At 45.6% G+C, this 21,008-nt stretch overlaps 1 protein-coding gene across 2 annotated transcripts in view; it reads right to left on the reverse strand.

Moving 5' to 3' along the window:
• Positions 1 to 21,008, reverse strand: part of Eefsec (eukaryotic elongation factor, selenocysteine-tRNA specific) — a 214,039-nt gene that overhangs the window by 103,479 nt on the left and 89,552 nt on the right. For both annotated transcript variants that reach the window (XM_028854210.2, XM_037203905.1), the window contains exons 3-4: positions 10,574 to 10,670; positions 7,087 to 7,251 (exon numbers count right to left, since the gene is read on the reverse strand). In XM_028854210.2, coding sequence (XP_028710043.1) covers positions 7,087 to 7,251; positions 10,574 to 10,670 — 262 coding nt within the window. The remainder of the gene's footprint in view (positions 1 to 7,086; positions 7,252 to 10,573; positions 10,671 to 21,008) is intronic.

Genomic DNA, 21,008 nt, shown 5'->3' on the forward strand with positions numbered 1-21,008 from the left:
TCTTCACAGCCCAAGAAAAGAGTAATAATTATAGGTGGCCCCAAGACTTCTAGCTGGCTCTTTAAGTTGAAGCAAGCTCTAGCTGAATTTCCTCCCTATTGGGAGCTCCTGCAGACTGAAGAGCTCATGTCGCCAGAGCATACATGGAGGTCCTTGCTGACTGGCCTTGAGAAGACTTTAGCACCCATGTCTGCTTTATCTTGTGCAAAAGATAGGGCAAGGACTGGTGGGGAGTTTCAGGACAATGCCACTGTCCTCAGATTGCTGCTAATGGCCCACTAGGAATCTATGTGGCTTTGGAGCACAGCCCGGTGCCCAGGAAGCAATTTAAATAACTCCTATCTTCTCTGGGCTTCCTCCTTGCATCAGGCCAAATCCCAGCTCCATTTCTGAAACCAGTGCCTCTAAAAGTCACCAAACATAAGCTTAGAACATGAGACCCCAACTACACCAGCCCCACAAAGTTCTTAATTTACCCACAGCATCTGAGCAGTCAGGCCTCCCTAGAAGCACTGTGGGCCTCAGCACTGTACCTGAGGGTAGGCTGTCAGAACATAGAAACTGTGCCCAGAAGAAGGGGAGCCCTAACACAGTAAGCACTGGAGGGATGTGGGTTCCATGGAGGTGCATCTTGGGTCCAGTGTGTCAAGCTACAGCTGATACTTAGGCTGACATGGTATGATAGTTATTGGGATAGAGGGGTGAGAAAGCCTTCAGGATTTCCACAGGAACAAAAATTGTGTAAAATGCTGAATGCAACTTCTGATGACAGCAGAGAACCGTCCTCCCTGCCACTTGCCTGCTGAGATTAATCTCCTGCCTCACCTGTCACTGTCCATCCTCAGCCAAGCCCTGCTAAGACCACAGGCTATTACAACTTCACCACAAACGTGATTCACATCCTTAAGACAGAAGGCAAAGTCTCATGAGCCAGTGTGTCCTGGACTGCTCACTGTATAAAGCTCAGATGAACACCTGAGCTGCAATTCTCTAAGGACCAAGCAAAAAGGATTATGGAGTAGGGGTGAGGGGGAGACAAGATTCAGGGTTCTATGTGAAGTTGATGGCAGAGACAGAGACAACAATGGCAGAGACAGCCAGCCCTACTACCCACAAGCCCTTTTGCAGGCATACCGTGTAGACTGTCAAGTCCCAGTGACTAACCAAGAAGGAAACAATGGCTCCGTGATGTGATGTAACTGTCCTATGGAGTGGAGGGAAAGCCTCAAATACAGTCCATATATGTCCAGAGCCTGATCCGCAAAGCAGGTCGCCACCCCTCCCCCTTTCCTGTCCAGCAGCTACTCTACTTTCTATCAACAGATCCCAGCTCTCCTGGAGAGCTCCCCCAAGCCCTGCAGCTCTAGGGTGCTCATGTACTGCAGCCATCCAGTCAGAACATCTAACTCATCTATCTCCGCCACAGCGACGAGCTTGGGCTTACACTCCTGACAGCTAAAGAGAAGACTCTGCTCCTGCCACTCGGGATGCTTCTGGCTGAGAGCAGATGTCCTGGCCTGAAGGCTTGAGATGTGGCTCTCACAAGGCCCAGTTCTGAGGTAGGTGGTTCCCAGAAGCCTGTGGGACTCAGTCTCTACTTCTAGGCCCCTCTTCTTGCCTCTTCCCTCTTGTGTCTCTCTAGGGCTGGCAGCTGATGACATTTATGACCTTCCATGTCCAGGCATTACTTCCTTCCTCTCCAATGTCCGAAGGAGCAGAAAGGCTGGCTTTCCTGGCATAGCATCCCAAGTCCCAGAACTTCAACTTTCTCTCACTGACAGGGGAAGGGAACCCTAACCCATCAGACTAGCCCACTGGGATAGAGTAGTATTAGGGATTAACCATAGGAGTATGACATCTCAGGTTTGAAGGGGTAAAGTAGAAAAGTGGATGTACGGCATGGAGAATAGGCCTTATACCCTAGAACTGATCTAGATCTTCAGAATGGCTTCCCTAAGCCTGTGACAGGAGTGACCCAGTTTCTACCTCACTCAAGGCTACTACACTAAGAGCAGCAGGTGATCCTGAGAGGCTCTAGAATGACTTTGAGGCTAAAGTCTCAGGGAAGCTTACAATCTGCCATGCCGTGAGAGTACTGCAGACTTTACATCGCAACCATGGGTCTAGACAGCTGAGCAGATCAAAGACCTGGACACAGGCAGCTTTCTGCCTAAGGTTGTTCTGTCAATGCTAGGCAGAGTAAAAAATGTAGAGCAGGAGGCAGGGTGAGTCAAAGGAGAGGTAGCAGCGGCCTCAGTGGGTCTGAGGAACCTAACCATGGCACAGTCAGAGCTATACGGCCACCAAGCAAGAGCTGATCTGCTCAAAGGGGAGCCCCCCAGTTCTCCTGACTGTCCCAGTTTCTATCACTGGCCTTCTTCTGCTCTGCTGCTCCACTAGAGTGAGCAAGGGCCTCCAAGCCCATGTATCTGGCACCACCAGACACGTATAGACCTGGAGAACAGCCTCCCCAAGTCTTCACTGACAAAGCTAACCTATGAAAGCATCAAATTCACAGGAAACCCGCCTCCCAGCATGGCTCTTCTAAAGTAAAAAGCAGTTAGCTATGAAGCCAGGATAGAACTTCTAGATGAAAAGCAGAGAAAGAAAGAGTTGCTTCCTAGACCAGGCCCTGGCTGAGTAAGGCAGCTGGTTAGCCCTAGACATATGATGAGTTGCTCCTCCCAAACAAGACCACATGGTGACTCCAGGTTACATCTCTACTTTTGCTTACTTACTTTGTATTGTTCCAGTTTTAGTATATGTGCTGCCGAAGCAAGCACTGCTTACTTACTTTGAAGCATCAGGACACTGCCTCAAAGAGGAGATACAGTCCCAGGAGAAGCCAAATGTGGTCTCCAAGGGCACCCACTGTCCAATACCAATCAAATGCCAACTAAAAACCATCTCAATTATTTGCTCTAGGGACTTTTTCTCCTATTAACCACATATTTTGTAGGGTCCATCTTGGGTCTAGTTCTGAAAACAGATGGACAGCTAGGAGGTCAGCATCATAGAAACAAAAGTTCAGAGACAAATGTTGTCATAGCATGCTGAGTGCCAGGCTGAGTGCTCACAGGCCCAGGTCAGGGGAAGAGATCTGCAGAGTTTTGAGAGTGCAAAGGACCTCAGGGATCATTAGCCGAGTACACCAAAGCTAAGCTAAGAAAGGTGGACAGAACCAGACTTGGTGGCACAAGCCTTTAATCTCAGTGCTTGGAAGGCAGAAGTAGGCAGATCTCTGAGTTCAAAGATAGCAGGTGAGTTCCACCTATAGAGCTACATAATGAGACCCTGTCTCAATTTTTTTTTTTAATTTAAAAAAGAAATAGTAGTAGAAGGAAGTAGAGGTCTGTGGAAGTGAGAGAAATTATTCTTCCCAGATGTTATAACCTTGTGACCAATTTCTAAGAGCCAAGGCAAAGATAAAAGCAACAATGCCCTGTAGTGTGTAAAGTTTTCCTATTTTTCTCTGGGGCTAAATAAGTCTGACCACAACAACTTGAAGGAATATGCTATCAAATTCTGACTCTCTACATGTTTCATAAACTAAGTATCTAAATATGCTACTAACTAACACATCTCACCATTATCCCAGCATTGGCTGGGCTGTGTGCAAAGCACATCTCATTTCAGCAAGTCCCCTTCAGCAGTCCTTAGAGACCAGTGACTTTACAGCCAGGCCACACCACATTTATGTCTCTGAATCCACATCCAGAGTTCCATATGTGACACCAAAAGGTGACAATGAGCCAAAACTGTCCACTCAGACATTGCCACTCCTAGTGCAGAAGCCTTGCCAAGCACTACCCCAATCCTCCTGAATCCCTCGTCCCACAGCCCTGGCCAGAGGCAAGCACGAAGCCTGTCAGCACTGAATCGGTGTAGCACAGAGAGGCTGAGCAATTTGCCTGGGCCCAAAGAGCTGGAAAATGCCAGGTGTGCTCTGAAGGCCCAGCATGTTCTTTCCCATGTCTGAGGTTTTGACAGTTTCTGGTATTACAATCCAGTAGCCAATCAGCAACAGGAATATGACTTGCCTACAATCCCCAGATAAAATCTCACCAGAGGGATCCCCCAACCTATAGACCCAAGACAGCCAGAAAGCTGTGACCCTCAGGATGTTTGCTGTTTAAACCTTTCTGGGATCTAAATGAGATTCCCCTCCCCTTCATTTACTCCTTGTTCCCCAACATTTCCTCACTCAGCTAATCAGCCCCAGCTGGGAATGGACATGGCAGCAGAAAACAGGCCAAGGTATGGCCAGGGGAATGCACTGTTTATTTGGAATGGCTGTGTCCTGCTCCAAGGGAGTTCACGCGGTCAGACGTGTCTGCATCCATTAGTGAAATCTGACAAGGATGGCACTGTGCTTTGGAAAAAGGCCACAGTTTATGATGCCTTCGTGCTTGACAGGCTTGACAGGCACTGGTCACCACTTCAGCCAGTGGAGGGGTGAGAGGTCAAGAGACCGGGGCTCGGGCTCTGAGGTAAGCTTCTGTGCACTTGCAGCCTATGAAGGCCTCTGCAGAGAATGCCAGCATGCCTGCAAAGCTTCTGGGCACACGACAGGCCTTACCTAGGGTCAGGACACCAACAGTACCATCCCAGGACCACTTCTCTGGCTCTGTGCTCAGAGTTGTTATAGTTTTTTAACTCATTATATATGCTTTTAAAGAATAGCATGCATTTGTAAGCTAAAGAATGAATATCATTTCCTGTGTGTAGTATCCTAGTCCAAGAGCTTTTTTTCTTCCCATTTTGTCAGGTCTCTGCCCCTTCCTGTCCAGAAATGTTGCTAGTATAACAGGGATCTGTCCCATTAAACAGGAGGGTCCCACACATCCTTCCTCAACAAGTCCACTTCCACCCCAGCTTCTGCTGAGATGCCTGACAGGGTCCACTAGGCACACCCGAATGTTTTCAACAGAAGGATGCCCCACTGCAGCTGTGCTTTCTCAACGGCCATCTCCTGATTTCATATCCTTGGCGGTCCAGACAGACCAAGGAGCTGTGGAATAGCCACACCCTAACAGTTCTTCCTTGATTTGTCCCTTTCTCCTCATACCTTACTTTAAGTAGAAAAGAGAAGGCTGCATTTTCCACACTGTGCTTGGAAATCTTAGCTGACTATTCAAACACAGCACTTACAAGTTCTGCTTTTCCTAACCAGTAAGATTACTGACAAATATCTGGGAATACAGGGATACTACAGCAAGAGAAAAGTTAGACATGCAGATGCTAAACATCTGTCATATGCCCAAGGGCACAGGTCAGGATGTGGATAGGTAAGTTCTACCTCAATGGGTAAAAAAGGAGGCTAGGAATTTCAGAGTATGTCCCCACTCTCATGTCTGTGTGTCTACCCAGGATGAGAAACATTGGTTTTATCTTCCCTCCAAGGCCTTGGTCTCTGCCCTGCAGCTGACTCTGGTATCAAAGCCTTCTCTATCCCTTGAATGCCCAATGGACCCTAGATCAAAGCTCACTACTGAGAGCCCTCCTGTCATACCTCTTTCCTATCTTTAGCTCCTCGCTTAAGCTGCCAATGTGTCTTTGCCCAGGATGGAAGGAGCTAGTCAAGCTGGCCCTATAGGTCTACCTTGCTGAACACAGGAACTGTTCAGAAATTTAGCATCAATTTACTTTCTGTTCCAACTAAGAGTTAGCACACAGTCACAACTCTAGTCTTGTTTTTGTTAAATATACTTTAGTTTATTTTCATAATTTTATATAATCTGTACTTTTAATCCCTGGCTTAGAATGGCTTTGACTCATGTGATCTTCAGAAGAATATCTACATGGGGAGAAGAGAAGGAGATCTTTTATCCACAGTTCTCCACAGGAAAACACAGGGCCTCGCTGCCCTGTTCTGACTGCATCATCCCTGGAGTTCCTGGATTTACAAGAACTTAGGCTGCTCCTCCCCCAGTTGGATCTCCCTGCTTAGAGAATTCTTTCCTCTACCACGAACCAACCCTTCATGTGAGATACAACACTGTTCATCCTGTCTCTAGAAAATGCTCCTTCCCTGTGCCCAACCACACTGTTCTAAACCAGAGATGGCACAAGATACAGGAAGGATGGTCCTTTCTTGCTCAGGACAGGGCTGAATTTTGGCCTGTTTGCTCAGTAACATGCTCACTTCATGTGTCAACATGGCTGAACCATGGTGCCCAGACATACGCTGAAACATTGGCAGAATATCCTACAAGGTCTTATGCTAGGCAAGCACTCCACCAATGAGCTTCCTCTCTGACTTGGCTTTTTTAGTAGCTAGGATTATAGGTGAGTGCCACTAGGGCCCAATTAAGTAACACCTTCTAAATAAAGTCACTATCAAGGCCAACCAGGCCATGGTACCTGGAGAAGGAGGAGATGGGGAGACCCTAAGGCTCCACTCTCCCTAAGGGTATTCAAAGAGTTTGCAGGGCACCTGCTGTGGTCACCAAGAATGCAGAGTGATCTGTATTTCTGATATGGGAAATAACTGTGCACCAAAACTACGAGGGAGTTAAGATTCTCGTAGTTAAGAAAAAGGTGCCCAGAGCTCTAAAGCCAGGTTCGGTGGCTTGCTTACACACACACACACACACACACACACACACACACACACACACACACACACACACACACACAATTTCAGCTAAGGCAGGAGAATCACAAATTTAAGGCCAGTCAGGGGTACAAAGGATAGAGATAGTTTTACCATACTTGTTGCCAACATCCAGAAAGCTTAGACTTTCACCTGACACCCTAGTTTTTTGGCCATTTGCTCTTAAAACTCACCTCATCCCTGAAGACTCAGTGTCCTTATCTTGGCAACCTCTTATGTGGGCCCCCCAGCATCCCCCCACAGTCACTGTTGTGAGACTAGGGAAATCACTGGTTCTAGAATCCAGGAAGGAAGCTACAAAGTCAGAAGGGTTGAACAGTGGATGGAGTCTCAGAGCAGCAGGCCGCCTCACCCCTCAGGTAGAAGAGAAGACTTGGGAAAGGTCCAGTAGACTCTGCTGCCCTGAAGACCAAACGCCTGTCCTCTGTCCTGCTGCTACAGGGGACAAAGGAGCGTCATGGCAGACTGACCTTGAGGGCAGGGATCTCCACACTGTCCCCGAGGCTGATAGCACCTGAGAGGATGGTTCCAGTCATCACGGTGCCCTGACCCTTGATGGAGAAGCAGTGGTCCACAGACATGAGGAACGGTCCCGAGGGGTCTCTGGCTGGGATGGAGATCTGGGACTTCAGGAGCTGGAAGAGAAATGCTGCTATAACCAGCGGCAGCATGGCAGCTATGCCACTGGCCTCCTCCAAGGCGACTGGCAAGCTGGCTCAGATCAGAGCCAGTACTGCAACTTAACTTAGGGAGAGGAAGTGGACTCGTGAGGCCTCCATACTGCAGTGGAAGCAGCTCCTGCAGGACATCTGACCTGTAGTCCTCACGTACAGTCCCTGCCGGAGCTGCAGGCTCCAGGAGTCTCCATCTAGGTTTCAGGGTCAGACAGGCCTTGTCTGTCTGCTGTACCTCAATTCCAGGCACCCATAGCAGCCCTCTGCAGAGGGCTCTCCTATATGGCTCAGTCTCCACACCTATCACTACAGACCACCCCGTGTTACCATCTGGTGTCTATCCCCGCCCCACAAGGTTGTGGAGGACTTAGAGAGATCTCCAGTAGCAGGTACCTTGCCTGAGGGAAAGGTGTGTGAATGAAGGACAAATGGAGGGAAACTGAGGTGAGAGGGTAGGAGACTGGCTTCCAGGGGCAGCAGCCTAGGCCTGAGGTCCAAGGCCAAGGTCTGTGCATGTGCTATGGAGTCTTTCTGCCCTCTGCCAAGCCCTAACAAATGGAGTTAACTCAGCCCGGCAGCTTCTGTGGTCTGGGCATCCACCTTTCCTTCATGGCTGACTTTCCATACGCAACAGTACCAACTGGCCACTGCTTCTCAGGTCATTTATGGGCTCGAGATGCTGCCAGAGCTAATCACTATTTTTTTTAAAAAAAAAGAGCACAGAAACCACACTTTTCTTTGTATTTTCTACTTTCTGATTTTATGAGAGAGTAGCAGTGTTGTCCAAGCATTCAGGTCAGGAGTAAATGTTCTGAAAGCACTGTCTCAAGATAACAATTCCTTTGGAAAAATAATGGAGAGACTCAGAACAGACTTGGTCTGAGATTTGCACAGAGGCTCATTCCTTAAAGAACATCTTTCATAGTCACATTTTTCTGGATTTTTCTTGAATTGTCTCAGGATCCCAGATTTGTGTTCTCTGGAACTGGTGGAGTAACAAGAGCCTCTCCCAGAAAACATTTGTTAAGTGTGAAAAATAGGCATGGCCGGGACATGGCAGTCACATGTGAACTTAGCTCTGGGGATACAGGGGCAGGTGACCCCAATAAACTAACCATTGTTCTGAGTCTGAGTTCCCACTAAGATAAGCAGGTAAATGATCTACGTTCTTTCTTCTGTTCCCTTACATAGAGTAGGAAGTCCTGGCATTGTGTTACATACCCTCAAAGGTTCAGGATGGAAGATAGAAAATTCCAGACCTGCTTGAGCTACTTAATGAGATCCTGCCCCAACAGAAAGGGGCACCAAGAGCAGAATTGCCCATATCAATTTATTTCATACAGTGGGGGTGTGGGGATGTGTTAGGTGGGGAGACTCAGCCCTGATGGAGAGGCCTCTCAAGAGGAAGTAACTTCTCTAGGAGAAGCTGACATTCCATATTTGCCTATCATGTGTACTTGATGAGGAGGAATAGGATACATGGCAGATGAGGCCTGTGTGACACCTGGGGCCAGGTGAGAAATCTTGGGAGCCTGCATCCCAGGCAAGGACAGTACATGAGCTCAGGACCACAGATCAAGTGTCTCAGGAGGGGATGTGCCCACAAACTTGCCCTGTGACTGGGGCAGGTCATTTCACTTTCTGAACTTACTCTTCCCCAGCCTTCCAGCTGTTGAAAATGTTGCAGCCCCAGTATGTTAAGAGTTTAAGCATGGAGCCTAGTATGCCAAATCATGTCACTGTTGTGGTAAACATATCATCCCTAGTAACTCAATTAGCCTCACAGCATCTCTGTGACAGTGCCATTACATTCCCTGTACTGTAACTTTGTTCACTGCATAAAATGGATTGTCTGATACAAGCAATTCTTCTGTTGTTTGAGATAGGGTCTCACTAAGTATGCTGGCCTCAAACTTCCCATCTTCTAGCCTTAGCCTCTAAGGATGTGTGCTGTGGGATGGTCTGTAAGTTAAATTGCTCTGATTGGTCAATAAATAAAACACTGATTGGCCAGTGGCTAGGCAGGAAGTATAGACGGGACTAACAGAGAGGAGAAAAGAAAGAACAGGAAGGCAGAGAAAGTCACTGCCAGCCGCCACCATGACAAGCAGCATGTGAAGATGCCGGTAAGCCACGAGCCACATGGCAAGGTACAGATTTATGGAAATGGATTAATTTAAGCTATAAGAACAGTTAGCAAGAAGCTTGCCATGGCCATACAGTTTGTAAACAAATTAAGTCTCTGTGTTTACTTGGTTGGGTCTGAGCGGCTGTGGGACTGGCAGGTGACAAAGATTTGTCCTGACTGTGGGCAAGGCAGGAAAACTCTAGTTACAGATGTGTGTGACACACCTATGAATCACTTGAGTCTAGGCAGAGAGCAGTAGCAGGTCAACACCAGCACACAGTCAAACACAGAGCTCCTGCACCATGTCAGTGACTGAGCTCAGTGAAGTAACTGCATTTCCTTCTCACGGCCTTCTTCCTTCATATTTCCATCTCCACCACCTTGCCTGCATCCCTGTCTCCTGGCTGCCCTCTGCCAGGCAAGGGGAAGAACAAGGACAGTGGTCAAAGCAGTGTTCCCCAGGACCACCAGGGTGATACCCGGATGGAAGCCCCATTCCTCGGCAAGCTGCTGAGCACTCACTCTTACTGTGCTCTGTACTTCTGCTGTGCTCTCGGCGCTCTCTTCTCAGGGAGAAGGAAAGGGCACTGGCCCACCTGGATGACTGGGCTCCCTGTCTCTGTCCTCTGCCCGAGCCTGGAGGGAGAGCCTGAACCTTAAGCCCATAGTTTTGCAAGATGAAATGTCTACTCCTCCAGTGGAGGCCATCAGGATGGAGGCTGTGCTGCTCCAGCTGCAGACTGGAGGGTCTGAAGGACAGGAATGGACCTTGTGATCAGATATGCTGTACACGGCTGAGTCTCCACTGAGGAATGAGGGAGAAAGAGGGAGAATGGTAGGCTTGAGGGACTGGTAACCTTGGTGGGTGCTGCTCTGTCTGAATGGAAGTGTGTGAAAGAGAAGAGACAGAGCAGAACACACAGTGGGTGGGAAGAGCTCTGCACAGCCCAATGCCCAGGGGCTCCATGGGTCTTTGTGTTGGAGTTTCTGAGGGAGGTGAGGGGTCTGACATCAGAGAGAGTGGGAGACCCATGAAACCGACTTGGAGACCTTCTGTTAGGATTGCCTCTCACTCTCTCTCAGGCAGAGGGAGACACAGAGGGCTACTTGAGCAGGGCTGGAGCAAAGGGCACCGTGGGTTCCAGCTGACAGTACCTCAATGAGTTCTGAGATGCCCTGTGGAGCTTCTGTTTCAGGGGCCTCTGGTCCCCCAGGTTTGGCTGCTACAGGAATAATCGGTGCACCCCGGAATCTGAAACAGAACAACAAGCATTGTAACAGTCAAAGAGGTTGCTGGCACAACCCAGCACAGACCTGTGGAGCTGCTGGTATATCACTGAGCATGCCATGTGCCTTTTCTTTTTCTTTTCTTTCTTTTTTTCTTTTTTTTTTTTTTTTTTTTTTTTGGTATGTGGAACATTTCTTTTTTTTTTTTTCACTTTTTTTTATTAAGAAATTTTCTATTTACTTTACATACCAACCACAGATCCCACCTCTTCCCACCTGCCATGTGCCTTTTTTCACCCTTCAGGTGAGTGTGGGAAGGTACCACTGATGCTCTGGAGGTGAAGTAGAGGCCCCACAGAGAAAGGCTGTACCTTTGGACATCAGAATCTAAGGGGTTCATCTAGGAGTTCTTGAGCCTCCCCAGGAAGCAGCAGGGATCTAGGTACGACTTAGAATACAAGAGGCCCTTAAAAATACTCACACAATCTGGTTCTCTGAAATTCAGGACTAGTTGTGACCCCAAAGCCCCTAAAGCTGCATCGAGGAAGCCCTGCCTCTTCGAGGAGAACCTCTTACTTAAGCCATCTTCATTGAAACAAAACCAGTAACCTTGTCAGGGGAGGAGGAAATAGAAGCAGTTTACAGTCCTCTCACTGTGCTATCTTCTCTTCTGAACATAGCTTTTCCATGCTCTGCACGAAGGAATTTCCCCTGGCTCAGTTACTGTTCTGTTGCTGTAATAAAACACCATGAAAAAGGCAACTTAGAGAAGAGGGAGTTTAATTTGGGGCTTCCAATTTCAGAGGGTTGCAATCCATGAGGGCAGGACAAAGGCACTGCAGCAGGAACAGCTGGGAGCTCACATCTGGATCCACAAGTAGGAGGCAGAGAGAAAGAGATTGGGAAGGGTGAGAGTCTTCTGAAACCTCAAAGCCTGCCCCCAGTGACACACTTCCTTCAGCAACACCACACTTCCTAATCCTTCCAAAATAGTTCCACCCACTGGGGACCAAGTATTCAAACAAACAAGAGGGCCATTCTCATTCAAACCACCACACACCCTATTTCCACATTTTCAGTATCTTACATCAGATATTTCATATGTATGGGCTATCTCATACCCTACTATCATTATCATCATATCACAAAGTTTTCTACTGAATAACAGAGACATCAAGCACAATGACAGCTTAAAACATGAATGCTTCAGTTTACACTCCAGCTCACCACCATGGCTCTGTCATGTTGTAGATGAGGAAATGAAGACCGGAGAAGCATATTACCTTACTCCAAGACACTAGCTATAACCTTCAGAGCCAACTTCAAACACAGACTTCCACAGTGTGGAACTTGACTTTCCACTCCTTCACGCATGCCCTCCTGGTCTCCTCTTCATCACTGTTGGCTATACAACAGCATGAAATCCAATATTCATATGCTTGCCTTGGAAGTTCCTCATTTATGAGCTTTCAGTGTTATTGTAAATAACACCTCAACAGGCATACTGGCAAAGGACAGACTTGCCTTGGCTTTGGAGGAATCCATAGGCTATAAACCTCAGACTGAACATACCTTGAAAGATCAACAGTCATGGTGAACAAGTATATGCAAAGGTTCTCTTTATGGAAGCAACAAAAGCATGAACAGAAATGATCCAACTTGTTCAGAACTCTGGAATTAACCAAAGGCTTGATGATTGAGTTTCTGAGAATAAGTTTAAAAATAGATATTTTTAACCTGTTTTGTTCTACCTACCCTCCAACTCTAGTGACCTTGAAAACCACAACCATGAGCGAGAATGGGGCAGAATGGATTTTTAGTTCCCTCAAAGCACTTGATCCAGAAAAATATCACAATTTTCCTATCTGGTAGTTTGCTAGAAGATCCCATCAGAAAAGGCTATGTGTATTTGACCTGCTTTGGGACTTTTAAATAGGAGTAGCGAGAGTCCCAGAAACCCTAAAGGCAAGGAGGCAGAGATGGGCTATGTTTGACACTCCTACAATTGATTGAAGGGACCCCGGCCCTGGCATCAATCTCATGGGCTGCCACCCTTATGACAACCATGTGCCTACTTCACAGGGGCTGCTATGGCAGCAAGGGTTCAGAATAAAGCAGAACCCATGCAAGAATGGATCTGTAACATAGTGGGATGTGTCTGACAGCTGGTAGTGACAGACTGGATGGCTTGAGACAGAGACTGGGGCTTCATGGCAATCTAAACCAAGGCCCTGGCATGCAGCTGAAAGCAAGCTCAAAGCATCAGGAACAAACATGAAAAGCCAAAGGAAAGTTCCCCACTCTACTCCCACTCCCCTTACAACATGGAGGAAGGAGAATAGATAGAGAAAGTGACCTAACTGTAAACACGCTTAAGGTTGGGGATGCTTTCTCTTTCCCCTCCTAGGTCTGACAGCTGTTTCCTGACTGATCCCATTCTTCACCATCTTTGCATGTACACGCTTTAAGCTCAGCCAATCAGGCTCCAGCTGGCACTATAGATATCTGAGCCAACAGTTCTGGAGAACGAGACTCACCAGACTATCAGAGAGGAATGGAATGAAGACTGCAGAGCCCAGTTGCTGGCTCTGGCCAGTAGGTAGGCTCCCGGATGCTGGGTTCTTTGGAAAAGGAAGACTGCCTTCAAGACTTGCCAGACACAGATGCTGTTAAGACTCACTGTACCAGGCTTCTGTCCTAGATGGAGCCTCATTCCTGACTCAGCCTGCAAGACTCCATGATCCAGGAGCAGAAAGTTATTTGTTCCTGCAGCTGTCTCCAGCCACCAAGACCTGTTAGTCCAGAGACCTGTGACTCCTGCCTTGCAGACATGCCAGAGAGAGACAGGAAACATTTCCCTCCTACTGTTGCTATTGGTCATCTGCTTTCTGCAGACCTGCCCTAAAGGAACTTTTCTTGATTTGGGATTTAAAGCTCTCAGAAAGTTCTGGCACCATATCGCTATGACTTTTCCAGGTTGCACCCCAAAGTCTGCTGGGGGGGCATGGAGCTATGATACCCACAGCCTCTTAGTTGGCATCCTGCTGCTGCTGTGGGCCCCAGAGTTTCTACTTCTTCTCTGAATTTTTACATTCCTGTTTAAAGCGTTACTCCTGCATGAAAATGAAGCTCCCCCATCTTCCCTTTGCTGGCTGCCCACTCAGTTCTTATAATGAGGGTAGACAGGAACCCAGGATAGAACAATAACCAGCTCATTTTCTCATTGCAAAAGCCCTTTCCCTGAGGGCATCTGTTGAAAATAAAGAGAAGTCATCAATAACACAATGAGGTGAGAGGTAACAGTTCAGACAATGAGCTGAGCAGGAAAAGCTCAGGAACCAGACGCTCACAGCTGGCTTGGAAAAGCTCTGACATATCCTGAGAACTGAGGTCACTCCAGGCACAGGGCTTGTATGCTCAAGAGACCCTAGAAGAACCTGGGCCCTCACCTCTGACTTTGAAGTTCTATGTAAACAGAAAGTAAAAGCTAATCCATAGTTGTCAACTGCCTGCTAGAACATGGACAGCTTGGCCAACATATATGTAGAAGCCCCTCAGAAAGGAACATCCTACATCCAGGCATCTAGGGAAACTCCTGTCCTATCTTTAGTCATCACTAAGCTAACTGAATGCAGACCTCAGGGTCCCCATGACAAAGAATACAACTTCACATAATCTGCTCAGAAAAGCCATCAAACTATAACGAGCATAGTGATGGTGTCTGTGACTTCAAAAACTACCTTATTATATCATTCTAAATGTCTAGGTTCTATCAAAAAGTCATTATACAGGCACATAGTTCAGTGTTTTGGGTTTTTTTTTTTTTGAGGAGGGGGCATGAATGTTTTTGCTATGATATAATACATGAGCCAAACACCAGAGAAAAGATTTATTCTGGCTTAGGGTTTCAGGTCTTTCACAGTGGGGAGGGCATGGTGGAGCAGAATGACTCACCATGACAGCCAGGACGCAGAAAGAGAATGCCCATGCTGTCTGGCTTTTCTTCTCCTTTATTCCATGTAGGCCCCTCACCTATGGTGTGGTACCGCCAACATTCCGAGAGGTCTTAGCCCTTAGTTCATCATCTCTGCAGACACCATCCCAGACATACTCAGATGCATCATGTTAACCTTCTAAGTACTTATCAATCCATCCAGCTGACAATCAAATTACCCATCACAATGTGCAAAGGGAGAGTCCACATGTAAGAGAAAGAATTAACAGAAATCGTCCACAGGAAGCCTCCCAGACTATATATACATCAGTGTTTTCGTTTTTCCCAGTGTGTTCAAATAAATGAACCAAGTCTAAACAACTATAAGGAAAGATGACAATATTCCACCAAATGAGAAAGTAAAACAGTTGGTGCAGATCTCTATAGGTTCGAGGCCAGCCTAATCTATGGAGAGAACTCCAAGATCAGGATGGTCAGAGCAACATAAAGACTCTGTCTCAAAAAAACCAACACACACATACCTCAGTTCTCTGTAGGTTCAATGCCAGCCTAATCTATGGAGAGAGTTCCAGGATCAGGATGGCCAGGATTACATACTCTGTCTCAAAAACCTCAAAACACACACACACACACACACACACACACACACACACACACACACACACACACACACACACACACCAGAGTTCCAGGATCAGGATGGCCAGGATTACAGAGACTCTGTCTCAAAAACCTCAAAACACACACACACACACACACACACACACCAGTTGATATACTGTGGCAATTTTCTCCAAACTGAAACACTTACTCTCTGTGAAGCTCATTAAGACTCAGGAAGTTCTAAGGGTAGACAGATTCCTTAGGATTATTTAGAAAGGAAACAATGGGAAGGGTGAGGAAGTCCCTGCAATCAGGCTCGCAGGACCCTTTCTTCCCTGGTTAAGTAAGTTTTAAGGACTTCTGGGGAGAGGGACGCCAAGCAGTAGAGCTGCCTGCATGTCACACAGAGAGTCCAGGCTCCCAGCTGTCACCAGGTGTCACTCATGCAGGGTGTGAGCTTTCAGTGATACAACCTTCTTCAAGCTGTCCGTGCTCTTGTAGTTCCATAGCCCTAATAAATCCAGCAATTTACTAAGGTGGACTTTGTTCTGTCATCAGCTCCTATCTGGGGTGAACAGATGTCTGTTCACATCACCCCATGAAAGTTAACACAACAGTTAGACATCATAAAAGAAAAATTCCAGAGTTGAGAAGTGCAAGAACTGAAATGAAAACTCCACTTGAGGAGGTCCGCAGTGGGTCTGAGCATGCAGAATAAAGAGCTGACAACCAAGATCATTCCATCTGGGGAAAAGGAGGGAGAGAAGCCAGCTGTACAAGCCCAACTGTGCCGCAAGTGGGGTGGCTTAAGTACAATGGTGCTTTCTGAAGCAAGAAGAACAAAGTGGGAGCATCGGGAATGAGAAAATAATGTTCTACACCTTCCCAAAGTGGATGGAAGATATTAACCTGCACGTTTAAGAAGCTGAACTAACTTCAATCATTAACTCAAAATCTACAAGTAGAGATGACAGCCATGGTCAGTGATAAGGGTACTTTCCCCAGCTTGGGGAAGAAATGGACTCAAGTATGTGTGTAAGAGCAGCATTGGGGCAGAGCTGGTCTCAGATATGGAGGCCAGGAGGTGAAAAGATGTCATATTTAAAGTATACAAAATTTAAATGAAAAAAAAAAAAAAAGCCTGTGTCTTGTGTTGACAGGCTTTTTTTTTTTTTTTCAACACTGAACTCTGTCTTTCCTGGATTCTGGATTTCCTTCCCATGACTGCACAGTGCCCATTTACCCTTGTGCCTCAGTTTTCTCATTAAGATGATAGCAGAATCCCTGACACAGTTACTTCGAGGGCTGAATAAGGTACTGCAATGAGAACATCTAGCCAGGTACTATGTGCATCACGCGTGTTCTGCATTATCTATGGAATAAACACAAGATTCTGGATGTGGGAAAGATCATGGTTCTTGCCTTTGTATCTGAGGGTCATTTAGGATCTAGCAATTTATGTCTGTAATTTGTTGTTATTTTATAAAATTGTAATTGTGTACATTTATTTTGCATAGTGTTCCAGTTTCCTTTCTGTTGCTATGATAAAATAACCAAAAGCAACTTGGGGGGAAAAGGTTTATCTGACTTACACTTCCAGACCATAATCCCTCACTGAGGGACATCAGAGCAGGAACTCAAGCAATAATAGAAACAGACACCATGGAGAAATGCTACTTGTTAGCTCACTTTTGTTCCCAGATTCATGCTTAGCTATCTTTCTTATACAGTGAAGGACCACCTGCCTAGGGATGGTGCTGCCCACAGTGCGCTGGACCCTCCTACAATGATCAGGACAAAGTTAGGGGAATGACCCAACAAGAGTAAGCACTGCTCTTACAGAGGACCAGAGTTCTAGGACTAGAGTTATGGGAATCATTAATAAAGTTTTTGAGTTAGAATTTTAAAAACATGATAGACATAATTATAGCATCCAGTATTCTGGCTATTTTTTTGTCACTTTCAAATTATATACATACTGCAGAGATACCTTCATATCCATGTTCATGCATCACTATTTACAATTATCCGAAATTGTATTTCTACAATTTACACTATTTACAAAAATCCCATCACCTACATCAGGCAACTCAAAGCTGCAGGTAACTTTAATTCCAAGGGAATTTAATATCTTGTATTCACAAGTACGAATCTACATAATTTTAAAAACAAAAATAAATCAAGACAATTCCTCACAGATATGCTCACCAACCAACCTAATCTAAACAATTCCTCAACTGGGGCTTCTCCTCTCAGATGACTCTAAGTTGTATCAAGTTGACAAGGCTAACTAAGATACATAGTGATAGGTTTCATGAAGACATTTTCATTCATGTATGCCATGTACTTGGACATATTTACCAGCGACTCTTCCTTTTCTGTTGCTATTCTTTCTCCCAGATAATTTCATTTCTCCTTTCATGTTTCATATATCCATACATGATTTTATGTATCCATATGATATCTAGGATCCCCAAATGAGAGAAAATACACATCATATATCTTTGAGTCTGACTAAATTTGATGATCTGGTTGCGTCCATTTCCCTGCAAATGACATAATTTCATTACGGCTGAACAGAACTCCACTGTGTGTACACAGGCCACACCTGCTTTATCTAGTCCTCTGTTGACAGACACCTAGGCTGATTGCTTTACTCGGGTAATTGTAAATAGTGATGCATGAACATGGATATGAAGGTATCTCTGCAGTATGTATATAATTTGAAAGTGACAAAAAATGGCCAGAATACTGGATGCTATAATTATGTCTATCATGTTTTTAAAATTCTAACTCAAAAACTTTATTAATGATTCCTATAAGATATTTACCTTTTATATTTAACTATATATAGTTTTTATATTTACACATTTTTATATATGTTGAAATGTGATAACACAAAATGAGACTTTTCTCATGTAACAGAAAGTTATGTTAGCCCTTCCACAATAAAAAGATTAAGTTCCCAACAATTATCATATAATTATATTTGTTTGAGAACTCAACACACTGGACAAAAGGCTTTGTTACTCTTCTTGATCTACCCACAGAACATAGGTTGGCTGCTTTACACAGAGCTAGCTTTGAAACACTCCCCATACTCACTAGCTGTGTGACCTGTGACAAGCTACTGAAGCCAGGCTAGCTAGCTTCAAGACTTTCTTCTGTCAAAGTGGCAGGGAGGAGCAACATACAGCTCACAGGGCCGTGACAGAGGTAAGGAATGGAAAGCCCTATCAGGATACTTCTTGGCTCTTAGGTACATCACAAAAGACCTGCCTTCTCCCCCACCCCCTACCCACATGGCACTGCATCCAAGGAACTCAAGACAATGTAAGTGACCATTTGTGGAAGACTGAGATCATAATGAAGCAGAAAATATACACGTTGCAAAATCAGACCATGAAGAGGAGATGCCCCAAATTCCAAACACAGATCTGTTCACACACCCAAGACACCCCAGACAGGCAGGACAGATCCCAGCAAGCACCTGAAGAAGAGGAAGAGGGGGTAGAACACTATGAATGTGGTCACTCTTCTGTCACTTAGACGCTGATTCTGTTAAGTGAACAGGAATATAAGTGTTTTCAGTGAAAATATTATGCTTAAGGTATGAATGTGTCATTTAAAAATTATTTTCTGCTCTAAGGGATTTTTTAAATTAACTAATGGCAGCCAAGTCTTGGGGGACAAGAAATTTCTACTACTGAAGCTACAAAAATAAACACAAGAAAACTAAAACAAAGTTACTAGCGTCTAGCTAGATAGTGTAACCAGAGCCTGGTTAAACTTGGGACGCTGTGAAGACAAGGCAAGACTGAGCTGAGACATTTCCCCGAAATAGGTAAGGGAGATTTAGAGAACTCAAAGCTTAAGTTTCTCTAACAACTGCGCCTGCGCTGTAGTGTAAGCTGTTCACGCTAACTTCAGGATTCCACCTTCCTCAAGACCCTTGCCCATTGCCATTACCCCCACTCTCCTGAAGGGGTCACAAGAAGAGGTCACTGAAGAGAAAGAACTGAAGAGTGCAGGAAAGAACTCAGCACCACCAGACCCCATTGTCTATCTAAAGGACTTTAAGCCTGTCCCTCAGCCAACCTTCACCTGCTGATCTCTTCTTAGGACCTATGGAGGCCTTTCTGCAGTCTCAGATTTTGCTTCTCCTAAAGGAAAACTGCTCTGGCTTAAATATCCTCCCACCCAGCCATTTCCAAAGAGCCCAGTATCTACTATTGACACAGCTTATGTCTGGTTTTCTTAAACAGTTTCCTTCCTTCTTAACTAGGGTCTGATGAAATCCCACTTGTGCCAGGTTCTATGAATGATACACAACTAAATCCAAGGGTTTCTGGAGCCATGGGGCAAGCAAGAGGCTGGAGCACTTGCTGAGATTTCCACCTGGGTGACACTAACAGAGATGGATACTTGAATTTGAAGAGGGATAGAAAGAAGGAAAGAGAGTTTAAACAAAAAGAAAGCAGAAAAGTGTTGTGGAATATTCTAACTGTGTAAAGATGTGTTACATTTGGTTATGCTTCATTTAAGATGTAAGGATATGTGTTTAATTATGTAAAGATGTGTTGCACCTGCTTCACCTTGTCTGCCTAAGACATCTGATTGGTCTAATAAAGAGGTGACTGGCCAATAACTAGGCAGAGAAAGGATAGGCGGGGCTAGCAGACAGAATAAACAGGAAGAGAGATCTAGGCTCAAGAGAGAAGAAAGAATAAGGGAAACACCCAGGGCAAGACGCCAGGCAGCCACCAGCAGACATGAGAAGTACTGAAAGTAAGACATACAGAAGGAAAGAAAAGTAAAAAGCGCTGAGGCAAAAGGTAGATAAAGAGGGGGCTGGAGAGATGGCTCAGAGGTTAAGAACACCAACTGCACTTCCAGAGGTCTTGAGTTCAATTCCCAGCACCCTCATGGTGGCTCACAACCACCTGTAATGAGATCTGGCGCCCTCTTCTGTATACATAATAAATAAATAAATCTTTAAAAAAAAAAAAAGTAGATAAAGAGAAACAGGTTAATTTAAGTTAAAAGAGCTAGCCGGAAACAAGCCTAAGCTAGGCTGAGCATTCATAACTAATAAGAAGTCTCCGTGTCATGATTTGGAGCTTGTTGGTAGCCCAAGAGAAAAAGCCTGGTACAGTAAAGAAAGATAAAAACACTGATGTGAGTTGTAGTTGATATATTGTGCACCCCAATAAAGTTATCTGGGAGTCAGAGAACAGAACAGCTACAATATTAAACATAGAGGTTAGGCAGTGGTAGCACACGCCTTTAATCCTAGCATTCCGGAGGCAGAGATCCATTCAGATAGATCTCTATGAGTTCAAAGCCACACTGGAAACAGCTAGGCATGGTGACACACACCTTTAATCCCAGGAAGTGATGGCAAGAAGCAGAAAGGAATATAAGGTGTGAGGACCAGGAACTACAGCCTTTTAAAGCTTTTAGCAGCAGATCAGCTGAGATCCATTTGGATGAGGATTCAGAGGCTTTCAGTCTGAGGAAACAGGATCGGCTGAGAAGTTGGCAAGGTGAGGTTGGATGTGGCTTGTTCTGTTTCTCTGATCTCTCAGCGTTCACCCCAATACCTGGCTCCAGGTTTGTTTTTACCAATAAGACCTTTTAAGATTATTGTTACAGTGAGTTAGAGAGGAAACACAAAAGTAAAGTGTAGTGGTTTGAGTGAGAATGGCCCCCAAGTGCTCACAGATTTGAAAGTTTGGTTCCCAGTTGGTAGACTGTTTAGGAAGAACTAGGAGATGTGTCACTAGGAGTTGAAGTCATGGGCTT

This window comes from Peromyscus leucopus, chromosome 3 (assembly GCF_004664715.2).
Source record: "Peromyscus leucopus breed LL Stock chromosome 3, UCI_PerLeu_2.1, whole genome shotgun sequence".
NCBI lineage: Eukaryota > Metazoa > Chordata > Mammalia > Rodentia > Cricetidae > Peromyscus > Peromyscus leucopus.